The 17,274-nt window shown below is 34.9% G+C and overlaps 3 protein-coding genes and 2 long non-coding RNA genes across 5 annotated transcripts in view; 2 read left to right on the top strand and 3 right to left on the bottom strand.

Annotated features, from left to right (window-relative positions):
• The window catches only part of LOC138123991 (zinc finger SWIM domain-containing protein 5-like), a 58,422-nt gene extending 47,088 nt beyond the window's left edge, over window positions 1-11,334 (bottom strand). The window contains exon 1 of the mRNA XM_069038875.1: window positions 10,948-11,334. Within this exon, the coding sequence (XP_068894976.1) occupies window positions 10,948-11,293 (346 nt within the window). The 5' untranslated portion in view covers window positions 11,294-11,334. The remainder of the gene's footprint in view (window positions 1-10,947) is intronic.
• LOC138124020 (uncharacterized) lies at window positions 1,728-3,038 on the top strand. The gene is made up of 2 exons (XR_011156974.1): window positions 1,728-2,248; window positions 2,311-3,038. It is a non-coding gene; the product is annotated as an uncharacterized lncRNA (long non-coding RNA).
• A 1,376-nt stretch (window positions 11,335-12,710) lies between the features above and the next one.
• Window positions 12,711-15,180, bottom strand: Polr2E (DNA-directed RNA polymerases I, II, and III subunit Rpb5). The gene is made up of 4 exons (XM_069038937.1): window positions 14,852-15,180; window positions 14,369-14,799; window positions 14,239-14,317; window positions 12,711-12,915 (listed from the first exon to the last, which is right to left on the bottom strand). Exons 1-4 carry the CDS (start codon window positions 14,906-14,908, stop codon window positions 12,850-12,852), a joined length of 633 nt encoding a protein of 210 aa, XP_068895038.1. The 5' UTR covers window positions 14,909-15,180; the 3' UTR covers window positions 12,711-12,849.
• A 222-nt stretch (window positions 15,181-15,402) lies between these two features.
• Window positions 15,403-16,074, top strand: LOC138124018 (uncharacterized). The gene is made up of 3 exons (XR_011156972.1): window positions 15,403-15,667; window positions 15,727-15,857; window positions 15,911-16,074. It is a non-coding gene; the product is annotated as an uncharacterized lncRNA (long non-coding RNA).
• RpL12 (ribosomal protein L12) lies at window positions 16,064-17,094 on the bottom strand. Its single transcript, XM_069038940.1, has 4 exons — window positions 16,926-17,094; window positions 16,755-16,828; window positions 16,512-16,692; window positions 16,064-16,296 (listed from the first exon to the last, which is right to left on the bottom strand). The coding sequence occupies exons 1-4, from the start codon at window positions 16,960-16,962 to the stop codon at window positions 16,091-16,093; spliced, it is 498 nt and encodes a 165-aa protein (XP_068895041.1). The 5' UTR covers window positions 16,963-17,094; the 3' UTR covers window positions 16,064-16,090.
• Window positions 17,095-17,274: the final 180 nt, after the last annotated feature.

The following is a 17,274-nucleotide window of genomic DNA, read 5'->3' as shown; positions in this document are numbered from 1 at the left end:
GAAAAATCAACTTGGAGATTCCGATTTGGCGACGGCTGAATGTGCAGCAGGCTGCATTCTCCAGTCTGCCTGAATGACCCGGGAACAAAGAGAATATACCATGGATCCGACGATCCGACTGGGCCCACATTACAAATGTCTACTTTATGATCCCCCTATAGACCGCCCTAAAAACATCAGCTTCGACGTCTTGGGGGGGACGTTTTTTTAGATGGTGCAATCTTAAAAATGAAGAGTAATATGTACATATTTGGCAAATTGTCATTTCACAGGTTTCGTAGTTACGCAATCGTCGAAACATCATAATTTTACAATTAAGCCAATTTAGAGAATTGTAAATTAAATTAAATATAGGTATATATTTAGATCCATATGTCCATAATACCTACCGTATGAAAAAATTTCTGGTCAAGTAGGCATTGAAAAACAAAAGCATTAAAAACGTATGGCGTAACTTAAATCATTCAGGCGCAAATGTATATCACAATACGTAATTGTTTTGAACGAACTGTGATAAAATGACAATTTCAGTAAACGCTTGAGAACAGTTCTTTTCCTATGACTCTACGAAAATTGGCGTTAGCAATCCGTGATTTAATACTCCTGCCGCGCCGTTCTATATCCTTCTATCCCGCCGTTCGTCTTCCTCGTATACGATACGTAACAGGTTAAAGTTAGGTTATGAGTTATGTAGGTACCCAGATCAACAAAAACAAATAAACCCGCGCAATATGTGTAAACAAGTAATGTAATAAATAACAATAAATAAATAAATAAACAACAATTAACAATAATGTGTTTTTCATTTCTCTAGAGCAAGTGTTGAAAATGATAGGCTTGAACTTCGATGCACATTGGAAGACGCCTCTTCATGTTCTCAAAAATACGCACCAATATCTGAGCGGTTACTCGCTCGCATTCTTCCTTAATTCTGCTTTTCAAATCATCAATTGTGTGACAGGTTCCTTGAAAATGGTGTTTTTTAACTGAGGAAACAGGTAATAATCAAACGGCGTAAGTGCAGGGCAGAGATCTTGATTGTTCAACCCATCGTCAAAAAATTACCACAAATAACGAAGTCTCCCGTGCTGTAGCTCCGTCTTGTTAAAACTACCCCTGAGCCAGTTGGAGTTGATTGATGAAAACATCAAGAATATTGTTCCAGTACCTTTCAGCTGTTACTGAATCTTCAAGATCCTTCCTTTCGAACAATTCTTTGACAAACTGACACTGTTAGCTCAATCTGCTGCGACAGTTGCCCGAGAGATAATTGGGGTTCATCTTCCATTTGACGTTGGACAGTATCAATATTTTCCTCAGTACGCACCTTAGGTCAAGCACTGCCACTTTCTCGAAATGCATGAACTGTGTGACCATTGCGAAAATAAGATTCAATCATGAATATCTGTTGTTCAGGAGTGAAAACCATTTTCACAGATGAAATTTTGCGAACAAAATTATTATGGTGATTAATGACGTTTTTGACAGTTCAATTATTATTTGACAAGCTAAGCCATACTTTTTTTGAAACATACGGTATTATTGCAATATAAAGCGCTCGGGTCCATACTGTCGACGTGTGTTTATAACAAAAATATCGTAATTATCACTCGAACTGATAAAAGTGGATGATGTTATAGCAATGACGCTTTTGTTTGTTTTGATTCAGACTTTTTAGAAAAATTTTGCGACATCATATTCAGTATTAAACTGGAGAAGACCTGCCACGTACGGTCGCGATCAAAAAATTTTGGACACTAGTGTCATCATGCTGTCATACATTCTAAAACGACCTTTATGTATTAATAACCTTAATTTTGATTGTTGTGTCAATTTTGAAAATGTGAATGTTAGATTTACCGAAAAAACATTCAAGAAGTTTTAAAAATCAGACAAATGGAATACAGCGAGGTTTTAATTTATAAAAACTAGAAAATAAACACATAAATAAAAACTACAAACTTTATACAGTGTGGAATAAAATGATTTACATCTACAGGGTCTCTATAAATGATTGTCTGGTCAAGCCAGCCTTGGAAAAAAATTTTACTGTTCCGCTTTTTTGAAACCGATGCCAAATTCTAGTTCGTTTTCACGGTCACTTCTGACATTAGTGAATGACGTTTCGTTTGCGCTTGTCAGTGGAGTTTTGGTTCCTTATATTCGTTTTATCGCAGTTAATCACAGTTAATAAACACCAGAAATCTGTATTTTTCAATAAAAATTGCAAGTACGTCCGCTTTTAGAGGTAAATACACTGGCAAAATTTGTGTGGTTAGGTATGCTTTAATGATTTATGTTTTATTTTAGCTTTATTTTCTTTACAATGGTTTATTCTGTTGAACAGAACACGTTCATTGTGGTTTTTTACTTTCGAAATGGAAGGTTTAGTAATGGGGAATTATCTGTTTGTAAAAATGAATTCCAGCAAAATATCCGAACAACATTCAAGATTATTGTTAACTCACATTAAGCGAATTGTGAACAGATTTTTAACAATCAGAACAATTAGAAAGGGTAAATCATTAGGACGACCACCAGTATCTGATGAAATACTCGAGGATTTGAAAGAAATGGTGGAAAAGACTCTACAGATATCCATAGCCTGTTTATCTCAACAATCTGGTGTACCACGAAGCACTTGTCACAAAATCATTAAAAATAGGCTACAACTGCATCTTTATAAAATTAGTGTTGTACAAGAACTCCAACCTGCAGATTATCAAAGTTGTGTTTAATAATGTAATCAGTTTGAAAATCACCTCAATTTCAGAATTTGGAGTGCTGAGAATCCACACCAATTTGTAGAGACTCCTTTACATGTTTTGAAAATTGGTGTGTGGAACTGTGGATAGCAGTGTTGCTGTACCCTTAACAAAGAAATGCTGCAAAATATTTTTGAAAATAAATGAAGAATTGTCAAGTGTTTAGAAGTTAATAGGGGACATTTTCAATCTATTTTATAAAAAATACCTATTTGTTATCGTTATTTAGTGTTGTAAATTATGTTGTTGAATACATTTGATTTTGTTGAAAAACCAGTAAGACTTACTTGTTATGAAAAACACTGTTATTTATATTGGAAGAAAAAATGGGAGTCAATACCATATTCGACAATTCAGTCTAGGCCGTATTTACCACTAGCATAAAACAAGAAATGTGAAAACACTACAGCAGACAAAAAGGCAGTATTGTATTGTGGTATACGGGGACAAGGTGTTGTCAATACGAGTATTTATCTGTTTGGATTTGTTCTCATACCAATTCCTGTACAGTGTGTGGCGGTACGATGGGGGCAATAATTGTTCCCCTGTTGGTGTTGATATTAAATAATAAATACATTAATGTTAGCAAGAGTAAAGCACAGTTGAAACTTGTCCCTGGTTAAAAGCCAACAACCTAACCTGAAAATGTGACATTCATTATTTGCCGAACAAAGCGGCACATTCAAAATTTGACAAGTTTCCATGGCTGGCTGGACCCGACAATCATTTATAGAGACCCTGTAGTTACCTTTACATTACCCTTGTAAAAATACGAAATGCCGCTCTACAAAAAAAAGAAAGCCTAACCTCAAAATATATATCCAAATTCCATATGTGATTTATTGCGAAGGGATGATATGAACGCAAAGTTAAGATTGAAATTAAAAAGGAGCTAACAAAAGCAAGTCACAGTTAGTGTTGAAAGTGGCCACCAACGTTTGTTAAGTAATTCAATTTAGTAAATTGTAACAATAATTGTCAATTCGATTGATGACATTTATTGACAGAACTAATAGTTCAGCACATCGAAAAAAAAGTAGAGCGGTACAGGAAAATTTACATGTGCAAAAATTCCAAAGGTAACTAGATGTAAATCATTTTATTCCACACTGTATTTTGTCATCACTCATATTGACAAATTGTAGATCAATTTACGGATCAATTTGACAATTTCATCATTCATGTGTGACAATTTCATTAAAGCATGATTTAGAATAAATTTTTTTATATGACAGAAAAATGATGTCCAAAATTTAATGATTGCAGTAGTACGCGATATTAACAATAGGAGTGTTTCGAGTCATTTGCACTTGGGTCAGAACACGTACTATTGGGGACAAATTACTTTGGTCGTCAAAGTCAGTTGATTGACATAAAGTTGTAAAGCAAGCATTAGGACGGTTAACCTTATTTTTTACTACTGTCAACCACTGTCACTGTCAAACTCATCATTGCAAAATGTTAAATACCGAAAAATGGACAACTGAAGGAGATATTCCTAGGAGGAAAAATTGAAAAGGTTTCCACAAGGCAATTTGGCCCATGGACAATACCCCAGAAACAAGGGAGATGATTCTAAATTTTTGAATGGTGGATGGTGCCATATTTTTGACAAGAGAAAAGTCAATAATTTGAAATTGTCATCACTATTGACTTGACGTTAATGCTTGGTTTACATTAATTCGTTTTGAAGTGACAGAAGAATGACGACCAAAGTATTTTGTCCCCAATAGTCCCCAATAGTACTATAGCGGCCAAAAAAATTTAGCCGTCATTTTCTGTCATTTCAAAAAATTAATTTGTAATCCATACTTTACTGTCATTATGATTACCGTCTTGATAAAAAATGTTGTTACACAGTCTAGGACTGGTTTACAAATCTATGAGGGGCGTGATGACCAACTCAATAGACCGGGACCAATGGCTTAACGTGACTTCCGAATCACGAGATAGAATATAGCCTTTTTTTTTTTTCGCCCTGGGTCGGAATCGAACCCGCGACCCTCGCGTCCCTGAGCCGAAACGGACTCCCTTAGGCTATATTCTGCCTGTATTTTTTTGGCAGTAAATTTTAAAACTCGAAATTATTTTGGCATTTTCGGTACACGGAACGTTCACCGTACGTATCTACGTACGTCTCCTCTAATTTTGTTCATTCATGTCGGATTTTTGGAATATCTGAACTTTAAACAGTTTAAATTGATAACAATATGCATATCAAAATGACAAGAATCGAAAGTGGGATTACGGTTCCTAAAGGTTTATTTACGCTTTACGTTAATCTCAAGATAATGACGGCTAAAATTTTTTGGCCGCCATAGTAGGTACTATTGCGATCATTAATTTTGGACATCATTTTTCTGTCATTACTCTAAATCATGCAGTTGGCGTAGCGGCGCACCTAAATAAAGAGCACAGCTACCTAACCTACGATGTTAGAAACATTTATAATAACCTGTATAACAATAAAGAAAATTAGTCAGGCATGTTATGTCATATTTATTAAAGTACCTTTACCTTATGTACTATTCCGGACACGGAATCTTGGCCAACATTTTTTAGACATTTCTAAAAAAAATTATGTAAACCCATTAGTGTCATTAATAAATGACAATTATTAAAAATCACTTTGAAGTTTTTCTTGTGACATCAAAAAAGCAGGGAAATGGCATTATCGAGTCAAAAGTTGCGTTATATTCAATAAAGGCCAGTTCACACATATTTGTCAGTTAAATGTCAGTTGTGGCCAAGATTCCGTGTCCGGAATAGTACGAGTATATGAACGTTTAATACTGTTTTAGATTAGGGAAAAAATCTTTCTTTTTTAATCGATTTTATTCTAAAAAAAAGTAAGTATACTTCCTGTGAATCGTTAAGGCGGCCTTACATCAAGACAACAATTGGCAACATGTTGCCTGCAACATTTTTTAGTAATGTTGCCCGTCATTACTAAAAAATGTTGCCGGCAACATGTTGCCAATTGTTGCCTTGGTGTAAGACCGCCTTTACAATAGTTACTTTATCTATGTATTTACAAACCTTGTTTTTGTGATACGACCAATTAACACACCAAACACATCAATTTGCTCATACGAGTAAACGATCACCAAGAAGCTCATACGAGTACGAAAAATTATGAACGATTGTAAACGAAAGCATGTAACACTGTTGTCAGTACATTAAGATTTTCCTTTTTCGTCTGATTTGGATATGACTTTAGCCCATAAGAACATGATTACATTACAGAACTTTGCACACAAATGAACAGAATATTACAACGTTGGACACTACATTGCTGAACAAATAGATACAAGTTATAGTACGAGTAGGTAGCACTAAAGCTACTCTTTGGCTCTTTAGTACTCAATATATGTAGTAGAGATTATTGTTTTATTCTTCGTCGTGCTATGGAATAAATAACGTTTAACAATCGAGATCTGTTAAGTTGTCAATAACACCCTGGTAACACTCAGGGCTGTTAACAGAGGTTTTAACAGGATGATTTTCTAATTCTTTCTCTTCAAATGCTGAATATTTAATAATTATTTAGAACTAGCTGACCCGACAGACGTTGTCTTATCCAATCCAAATTTCAATCAATTTGTTTGTGATTGTTTTGTGAATTTGTGAAAAGCTATTGGAAAGGTGTAAACAAAGTAAAAATGAGAAATTTTACATGCGAGATGAATTCTATCGCCAGTAATCTACTGAAATGATGGAAATGTGTGATGTGCCTGGAATGTGATCGCCTTGGAACCATGCATTTTGTTCCAAAATTTAAGTCACAATTTAATTAAGTCAGAATTTCATGTCAAACAAATGATTTATTTTCTTCCATTCAATTTGAAATCACAATGAATCTCAAGGTGTGTTATTTACATTTCGATTTCGATTGCAACATCGATGTTCAAATAAACAATCCGATTGGTTTCATTCACAATTTGACAATCAGCTGTCAGATGACATTTGTGCACGTAGCGAAATAAATTGGAATAGAAATTAGAAATGAAACAACTACAAACAACGCAAAAGTAATAACAAACATAATTTTATTTTAATTTAGGCTGAAATGCGTTTTCCAGAATTTTCTCCAAATCTTCCATTTTTTTTTTTTTTTTAATTGAAAACATTCAATAGAGTTATTTCCATCCCGGGAGCATATCAAACAAAAAAAAAGAATCAATCAAATATGTCGTTCCTATCGTCGGTTATGATCGAGAGTGCATACACAAATAGTAATTTACGTTATAAGTCCGGTAGGTTACTTGTAACAGTACGAGTTAGACATTATGGACGAGGCGACGTTAGGAGCCGAGTCTAGAATGTCTAAACGAGTACCTGTTACAAGTACCGAGTGACTATAAATAATTGAAAATTATTTGGTTATGTTGGTAACACATTTGAAATCTTTAGTTGGCAACATCGTTGGCATGACACACGTAATTTTTAAAATTCAAACAAACGTCAAAAAAGTCTAAATCGACAATGTACTTCGTGACTTAACCTAACCTAAATAGAAATGACTGACAGATGATGCACGAGAAGACTTGCACTACCAACTGCATCAGTGTTGCCAATCCACTATTTTCTTTCAATCATTTATAGTCACTCGGTACTACCGGATGTATATCGTAATGTATTTTATTTCATACTGGAAGTCTCTTGTGCATCATCATTTTATTTCAAAAATTAAAAAATCACATTATATTGTGAAAATAGCATCACCTTTTTTCCTGTGGCAACGGCCGTTGCTATTGTTTTTCTAGATCGAATATTTTTTGACTTTTTCACTTTTCAATGTCAGATTTGATGTATAAAATGAAAACAGTCCGGTAGGTGTTGCTAAGTGACACTTTCCGGCTCTGATACTGTTATAACTCACCTACCGGACTCAAATTGATGATGCAATCGAGCATCTACCGGACAGTATGAAATAAATTATAATTTTTGAACTTTGTACGAATTTTTCGACTTTCCTTTGTAATTGTTCCCAATTTTTTTTTTCTGAAAGTTTTTCCAAGACCATAACGAACAAAACAGAAACAAAAAACAAATTACGCATATCCATCACAAAAACCCATTGAAAAAACCACCTTCAGTTTTTCCCGAATTTTACGATTTTTCGGGCAACTTTTCCTTTTTTTTTCATAAAAACCTCATTCGGACAATTACGAACATTTTAAAAAAGGAATTAGCCAAATCGGTCCAGCCGTTCTCAAGTGATGCGCTTACCAACGAACAGCATTTCATTTTTATTATACAGTGTCTCAGCTAAGAGTTTCGAGTCTAATAGCTGGGTTATTTTCCAACTGATTTTTGTGAAATTTAAAATGCACATATTTTAGACGGTGAAGAGTAAATTCCCATTAATGCAATAACCCAAGTCTTAAAAACGTAATTTTTAACAAGGTAATTTAGTTCACGTACGCTTCCTGTGTCTTCAAATAAATTGACAACTCTCTGAACCTTAAATTTTGTAGTCTCCATTTGGTCGACAACTTCGAATTAATTATAATTCAGTTTCTGGTAATAAAATACAAACATTTTCGAAAATCGGATTTTGGCGCCCCTTCCCACTTGGCGCCTAGAGCGGCCGCCACTGAGATAGTGTTCCACGAGAAAACAAACAGTGTCATTGAAGTTCTTACGACACTCTCCATAGCCAAAAATTGTTTCCTTCTTCAGCAATATTGAAATTTCTGCCATTGTAGTCTATTTATTAGCACTATTGTGACACTGTGACAGATACTTTAGGTCCTCCTCGGTCGGGCCTCAAACACCTTCCTTCCTCGTTATGGCCTTCTTAACAGCCCTTAACACCTGAATAACTATCGTATGTTTTTTTTTTTTTTAATTTCACCTCATAGTAGGCGTTTAACAGTCGATTGTGAACGCATTATGTATACAGGTTACGAATCACGGATCAGATGTTTAAATCTTACGTTTTACATGAGTGATGCGTTCACAATCGACTCTTCAACGCCTACTACGCGATGAAATTTAAAAAAGCACCCGATATAACGACATAGAAATATACAGTGCGTTCGTAAAGTTCGGAATAAATTCGATAAAACTGTAAGTATGTAAATATTAATTTCTGAGAAAAATCTTGGAAGAGGTCAACTTTGTTTTTAAAAAGTGCATATTCTTCAGTACATACATACTTCACTTATCAGCTTTTCATCTCCTAATAATGACGTCATCAATATTTTTTTTCATTACAACCCCCAGTTATTTCTTCTTTTTCTGATAGGATTTCCTCGAGGATTTCCTACTATAAACGATGAATGGAAGAAGAAAATTTAAAAAAATCTCAGACGATAGAATTTAAATATCGTACATGATCAAAAAGTCTTTGGATCACGGTTGCCGTGGAATTAACAAGCTATCACTGTAATTGGGTTTATTCGCCTCGTTTATGTTTAAACGAGTTACGTGTGAGATTAGCGCTATTTTGAAGTACTATTCCGGCCAAAAAGTTTCGTCAACCCTTTTCCTGTCATTTCACAAAAATTAAGTGTAGTTTAACCTTTATTGTCATTATGATTGACGTTTGCAAATTAAAGTTTGACATCTATTACTGTCACCCATAAGAACATGGACACAATATGTCAACATGTGAAGTGAGGTTATTCGTTCCTAAAGGCTGCTTTAGAATATAGGTACGTGAGTGGAATGACAGTTGTGAACCAAATTTTTTGTCCGCCATAGTACACATAAATACTACGGGCAGTAGAAGTAAATAAATCTATGGATGGTTTTTACATTTCATGGCTATCGGGATCCAAAGACTTTTTGATCATACGATACTTCTTTTATAACTGTGCCAAATTTGAATGAGCTCTGCTAAACCGTCCTGAAAATACATATTTAGCTGTATCCATACTTTTTAGCGACCTGTATATCGTTTTCATTTCTTTACTTCTTTGAATACTCATACCTACTTAAACAAACTTTGACGTTTCAACAAAACAAATCACACTTTTATTAACTTGACGTCAGTGTCATTTGTTGATAATGAAGCCTACTTCATACTTATTAAAAAAAAAAGTTGTGCAATAGAAAATTTCATATTACACTAGTGTAATATAAGTCGCTTTATGTAGATATCTATTTTGAATTGTGTATAATATGCATTTATTACGTATGTGATGTTTGTAAATAAATTGAATTGTTATTCTTGCACATACATATGCAACTACACAAACTGTAATACACTCAATTCATCGAAATATACATACAACATAGATAGACTATTATGTATAAATATTTTAAGATTAGATTAAGACAACCTGTCAACTTACTTCAAACGCAATCTATGCTTTGTTGTTATTTACTTGATCAACTCACACTTTCACTGCCACTCTTGTGACAATTTTTATAACAATTCTGCAAATAACTCTCACAGGAGTTACATTAAACTGGTTCAACATTCAAGATAGGCTCGAAGATAGGTACCGTCGTTGTTCATGTCTCTTTTGGCCATCATGTCCTAACATTAAATTTACAATAATAATTTATGGTACATTTGCACTTCTGCAATCCTTTAAAAAAAAGGTCAGACTTTAATCTTTAAACCAACGGGAAGTCAACCACTTGTTCGTCGTTGGGTCGATGTTTTAGGGACTGTTAGTACCTACAGAGAATTATTGACCATAAGAACGGATTGAAACAATTTATTTTTCGTTTCCCCAACGAAATTTTATTAACAAATTATTTATAATACAGGGCAGTCAAAATTCTGCAAACAACTTATTCACCACATGTATTTAAATTTTGGGTTATATTTACAATGTCTCTAGGTTTACTTTTTTAAAAACTTCGTTCTGGTAACCATAAATATAGAAAATATAGAAAGTATAGAAAGAACTCACTGAAAAAAACACATACAAGTTTAATAAAAAAAATACAGAATTATGCCAATCTTTGTGACCTAAAACCTAAAAAAAGACATGCTGCAAAATGGTAAATGTTCCTCTTCGTCTGTGACCACTGACGAATCAAATTTTTCCGATGATAAAGTTTACGTTATTACGATTCGCTGGTGTATGTGTACGTTGATAACAAAAAGCAAGAAAGTGAAAAAAATAAGTCGGCCCGTATTAAGCTGCCGCCGTTCACAAAGATCGAAAGACCATGTCGAAGGGATGTTCGGCTTTAGTAGTCGTGCTGAGCAACTTACCGACTTGTAGGACGCTGTCTACGCAACCAGTCTCCAACAGTTTTAATCCCTTGCAAAACGACAAGTTCTGAGGTTCACCACCGGCGTTAACTGGAGGCACTCGCGACAACGAACTGTACATGCATATGTCACGCTCGTTTCGAGGGAAGGACCAGAAGATGATCCTGCGCTGCACAGGTTCGGGGATACGGTCGTACCGTTCCTCGATCCGTTGGAACGGTATGTTTTCGGCAACTATTTTGGCGGTAATGTCGAGCAGAGAGTCCGGGGACCGTGGCCCCAGCTCCCTCAGCAAGGGGCCCCCTCCGGCGGCCTGGGAGCAGCACAACCGCCTGGCCACCGCCATCAACGACACACTCTCACTGACTGACGGACGAGCCGGACCATGGAGATGCATCAGCGCACGCGCTCCCCACCGCCTGCACAGCTGATTCGACCCCCGCGTGCGTAATGTCGTTTGTTTATGTTGGCCACATGGCGCAAGGTGCAGAGGGCGCCAGAAGAGGGGGAACTGAGTCCCACACATGGAACACTCCAAGCACACTGACCTGTAAAAAGTAGACGACCTATTGGACAGGTATCGTCGTGGACCACGAAAGAGGCATTCTAGAATATGCTTCGGTGACCATTTTACTATAAATATGTACACAATGATTCCAGAATGTGCACCATAGAGTTGAAAGTTTTGGTGAATTCCTTTACACGATTTTTGGCGAATAACTTTTCTTAACAACCTTATTGTGAGACATTGTAGTATACTTTATTTTTAACAATAATAACCGCAATTGAATGTAATATAATACAATGGTATATTATGTTATGAGGAGCAAAAATGAAGTTTTATGTGTTGCGGCTGGTAGATTGGCTGCCGAACGCAGTGAGGCAGACAAACCAGCCAAAGCACATAAAACCATTTTTGCTCCGAATAACATATACTATTTTTTCTTCAAACCTTCATAACAAATTATTTAAGACATGTTAGAAACCAGGTAGGAATTTCAAATGATTTGGCTAGTTTATTTTACTGCCGCTCATCAGCGGAGATAATAACTTCACGGACGCCCTCAGCGGAGATAATAACTTTATCTGCCGCTCTCAGCGGAGATAATAACTTTATCTGCCGCTCGTCAGCTCGTTAGAAGCCATGACGAAGTGACACTTTAGCATTATCAATGCAGCAGGATAATGTCATAATTTACGGACGTTTGAAGAAAAAATCTATTCAACAAGCGCTTAAATTCTGAAAAAAATCTATCTTCAGAAAAAATAAAATTTTCAAAATATTATTTGTTAGCGTTCTTGTTTCCACATTTTTTTTAACTCAATTGGAAAAAAGACAAGTTATGCATTTTCCATTTCTGGGATATTTGTCATCCCTGTTGTAATGCAATTCCTGCTTATTCGAGAATGCTACGTTTTTTCTGCCACCGCCAATAGTATATAATTGCGTCTGTCCATGGTGGTGGGTAATATTTGCGTGGCGAACACTGCTGAGCAAAATAGGCGAGTCAGGAGCCCCGATCAATATTCGAGGATGGAAGAGAAGATGCCGCGTCGTCGGCCGCCCATGTAGAGTTCGAATTATGCAAACCTTATTTAATAGTTAATCAATGAACACAATCGCCCCCACCGCTACCTCACGCCGTTATCAAATATTCAAAACGACGACGTAACCTCGATTGGGGGAACGACCAACTGGAAAACTGGGAATGGAAATTTAATTTTCGATGGATTATTCTAGACGCAGACACAATTAAAAAACATTCAAAGAATTGATTTTATTACCGAATAATTAAAATATAAACTGACATAATGGTCACAGACAGTTGTTGGACGAAAAACTGCACTCTGCGTTCTTGCCATTTCAGTGATGACAATGTGTCAGTTAAAATTTAAATTAGTTTAACAGACAAGCCTGTAGGAAATGTAACGTCCGGCGGTTTCCGATGGCCGAATGATTTTAACCACCTGCAACAACACAAGAATGGTATAATTTATCAACTTTATAACCCGCATGTTATTCAGCCGTTTTGCATGGGAAATGCGACAAAAAAAATAATGAGCCAGTTATTATTACTAAGACTGGGAATCGTATTCGAATTATTCGAATAGCTGACTGACTGTAAAATTCGAATATGTGTAAATTCTAATATGTATTCGAATAACTATTCGAATAGCAAAATCGAAGAAAGCCTTAATTATTACCCGGCATGTAAAATATTAAATTTAAAAAAAATCCTCGCGCCAACAAAATATATAAACTGAGTACACATAAAGAATCCAAATCAACTTGAATTTAACGGACAAGTACCAAACACATTCTCCAACATCAGTGGGCAATTAATATTTTTCATAAAACGAACAATACTCAGCGACAAAATTAACCGCCAACCAAAATTGTATGAACTACATATTTTCAAATAAATCTGAATTTTTACTTGATTTATCTCATTTATGTATTTCAATAGATCGATTATTATTAAGCCGCCTTTGATGCTTTTCCCTTGTCCATAAAATTTGATTCATAAAATACACATATGTATTTGACAAAGCTAAGTCATTTAAAGCGGTGAGCGATTAATTGTGCCACTGAGTATAGAAAAACGTGCTGAAAATATTTTTATCCTTTTTTTCGTTTCACATTACTAAATGATAATTTATTATACAAATTCAAAGCAACAGAGCTGAAATTAATAAATTGTATAGATTGAGATTGGGGCGCTCTGTTGGCTGAATCGTTGAGCTGCAGTCTATTCTGTGACGTATAAAAATTTCTTAGGAAAGTTTCATTCTTTGCATCTAATTTCATTTATAAATTGCACAATTGCCTTCATTTCTTAGAAAGTTGAGTTGAAGAGGCAAATACCATATTAGCAATACTAATATTCAAATTAAAAAATAAGTCCAACTTTACACTATTCTTAACTCGCTCTTAAAAAACAAACTGATAAACAAAAAAAACTGCATTATAATGATGTTTTACGAGTATTTAACCAATGTGAATTTTGTGACTGTTATTGTTAGTTAAAATGAAATTATTATAAGTTTGTAGTTTAAATTGGAGTTTTTTTTTTAAGCGGAAAGGGGTATGGCTACCATGTTAATTTATTATATTAAATAGGCTTAAGCTGTAGTTAGCGTAATAAAAAAAAATAAAATAAAAAATAATTTGGACGTTTTACATTCTTTTTTTTTTATAAAAAATAAATTGGACATTTTACATAGTTTTTTCTATCAAGTCCCACATAGCAGAAAAAAATTACAATACATAGAAGGAAGAACAATTCTTACCTGACCACGTTTCAGGCCAAAATATCGAGCTACTGGATCTCCAGCCTGTATTCTCATCAACATGTTCTCTTTTAATTTACTGTAAGGCAAAATTAAATTTCTGCTGATTAAAATTTATGAAAATACTTACTATCTTGTTAATAACTCTTGCTTTTCTTCCGGCGTCATTACCACATGTTCTGGTACTAATTCATGTTCAGTAATATTTATTAATAATTCAGATTCCAAAAACTGTTCTAGTATATATTTGGGAGCCATATCAACAAGTGACTGCTTAGCTGAAGGAGTCATTCCTTGCTGGACCACAATAATGGCCCTGTGGATATTTTCATCTTGCATTCTTTGACAGTACGTTTTTATCGTTTTTATACCAATCTTAGGCTCATCAGGGAAGAAAACAAACATTTGATCAGTGGGATCATCATTATGCGCCACCAAAATTGTTAAATCACTTCGAGAGGGTCGTTTCTCACTTGGTTTATCCCCACATTGTTCTTTAAACTGTTCCAAAGTTTGATCTAACTCATCTTGGGTTACTAAGTAGCCACGATCATGACATAACTAAAATGTTTAGTTGCAATTTATTTAAAAAAAATGAGGTTAGGTAAAGAACCTGCATGACGGTTTTGCGTATACGCCATAATTTATACGTTTCCGCTTCGTCATCCATTTTAATGAACTTAGTGTTATTTGCGTTTTAACCTATACAGGTGCAAATCATGCAAACATTCACTTTCTTAAATTTTAGGGATATACACCATTAAGCACAACCACACATGCAAAACATCGATCACAGACTACACCAGACTACACACCACCTACACACACTAAACGAATACGAAATTAAGAAAAACCCTCTAAAACCGCAGAATGCCCCTCTTCTTTACCCGATTCCACAGAACGTATTATATAGCAAATGTTAAAATACGATTTGATTTCGCGGAGAACTCGATTCGGATGTTGCTTAAACGTTCCTTAATACCAACATAAATAAATCAAAACACTAAAGTTCACTTAATTTTACTTTGAACGATAGTTCTTCAGTCAGTATTTTTTCCAACAAGTGGTTGAGTCATATTTTGCTGCTTTAAAATAAGAAAAAGAAAAAAGATAAAAATATATTCAAATAACAATAACAGCTATAATCATTTACAAAATTACGTCACGTAGCTTATTCTGGCGCCAAATTTGAAAATCAAAATTCCCCAAAAATTTCTGTTTGACGATTATATTACTAAGTATGTCAACGTCAAATTACCGAATCATGGACTTACTACAAGGCAAGCAATTGCTGAACAAAATCAAGAAACTTATTCCAGCCGAAGACGCGATGAAGAACAAAACGATTATAATTTTTTTTTTTGGCGCGATGTGGTGCAAATCACCGGATTGTAAAGTAATACTTCAGAAACTTAAGGAACTACACAAGGTGGGTACGTGGGGTTAAGTTGACGGCCGCCTCAATTGTACATTTTTCTTTTCGTTCAGGAAAATCTCCGCAGAAATATGGGTCTCGAAGTAATTTACGTTTCATCTGATACCAGTCTTGAAGATTTTGATGCGTTTTATAAAACACAAGGTGGATGGTTTGCAGTACCTTATCAAGATGATTTAGCAGAGTATGTAAGCAGCATTTAATTTTAAGTCTTATAAAAACCAAAGTATTCCACAGACAACTTCGTCGAGTTTTTGGAATTACAAATGTACCTAATCTTATCGTCGTTAAGAAAAATGGGGACATCATAACTAAAGCAGGTAGACAGGAAATCGTGGAAAAAGGACTCAATGTTCTAGTGACTTGGACTGATTAACAATAAAAACAATCCTTTATCGAAACATTTATTGTATAAAATTACTCTTCAGGTATTTCTACACTACCGTCATTAACTTCGTCGATAACGTCATGTGGAGGTTTGCCGTCAATGGTACAACCAACTGAGTGTGCAGTACCCAAAACTTCTTTTACAGTTCCAGACAAATTTTTTGCCATGGAACGTGGCCTCATTTGTCTTGCAATATTGATAATATCATCCAAAGTGATGTTACCACTGTGTTTAACTATAAATCAACAGAATTAGATAAAAAAAAATAAACAAAATGAAATTAAAAAAAACAAAGTGTGCACCCCTTTTAGTAACATGCTTAGTTTTTCGTAAGCATGGGTTGCAAATAAAGGCCACATGATTTAGCACCTTGATATCTTCAGCAGATCAATTTCAATTTGCTGTTATATCACATGCAGCTACTTGTACATCAAAATATCCACAACTTACTGTTTTTCTGCTTCTTTCTGTCCCGTGGTGGTTCTTTCAAAGCTTTAATTATTAAAGACGCTGCTGACGGCACAACAGTAATCGTTGCTTGACGATTCTGAATTTTAAGCTGAACTGTGATCTTCAGACCTTTCCAATCAGTAGTACCTTTGGCAATATCATCACCAATTTTTTTGGGAGACTAGAACACGTTAGAATTTGAGGTTATCGGTTTGATAACTTTGTAAGCCAAATAATACTCACCAAGCCTAAAGGACCTATCTTAGGTGCCAACGAAGAGGTAGCTCCAACTTCGCCACCAACACATCTTAGATAAACTAAAATACATTGTACAAATTAAAGAAAAATGGAATGATAGGCTTACCTATATGGAACAAGTTAAACTCAAACATTTTAGATAACTTTGAAACTTACCGTATTTTACTTCATTTGGATCGAATTTTGGAGGCATTTTTTATCTTAATAATTTTCTCTCCAAGTTAAAATTTAACTTGTGGAAGCGGATGAATACCGATTTCGACAAGAGAGGAAAAAGAACCACGGTTCTCGAATCACCAACGTTTAGTAAAAGGAAGTAACTAAGGTTACATATTGCATAGCTTGAACATCAAAATATACTTTAACAACATTAAACAAATTTAATTTGACATCAACAATTGTCCTAAGCATTATAAAATATTGTCAGGAGTTAATAGCAATTGCTCTATACTATTACATTTGAATAAGATTTTTATTTCATTATTGTTGTCGTCAACCTTAGACA

Source organism: Tenebrio molitor, chromosome 2 (assembly GCF_963966145.1).
Source record: "Tenebrio molitor chromosome 2, icTenMoli1.1, whole genome shotgun sequence".
Taxonomy (NCBI): domain Eukaryota; kingdom Metazoa; phylum Arthropoda; class Insecta; order Coleoptera; family Tenebrionidae; genus Tenebrio; species Tenebrio molitor.
Note: the sequence above shows the minus strand (reverse complement) of the source record. Positions and strands in the feature narration are given on the sequence as shown.

Bases quoted from the DNA above. Each gene is read 5' to 3' on its own strand.
- Polr2E (XM_069038937.1), bottom strand. From the start codon at position 14,908: ATGGATGACGAAGCGGAAACGTATAAATTATGGCGTATACGCAAAACC. The intron at 14,318-14,368 runs GTAAGTATTTTC...TTTGCCTTACAG, and splicing joins CAAGAGTTATTAACAAGATA to TAAATTAAAAGAGAACATGT. The intron at 12,916-14,238 runs GTAAGAATTGTT...GTGTTGTTGCAG, and splicing joins TTGGCCTGAAACGTGGTCAG to GTGGTTAAAATCATTCGGCC.
- RpL12 (XM_069038940.1), bottom strand. From the start codon at position 16,962: ATGCCTCCAAAATTCGATCCAAATGAAGTAAAATACG. The intron at 16,693-16,754 runs GTGAGTATTATT...AACGTGTTCTAG, and splicing joins AGATAGGTCCTTTAGGCTTG to TCTCCCAAAAAAATTGGTGA. The intron at 16,297-16,511 runs GTAAGTTGTGGA...GTTGATTTATAG, and splicing joins CAGAAAGAAGCAGAAAAACA to TTAAACACAGTGGTAACATC.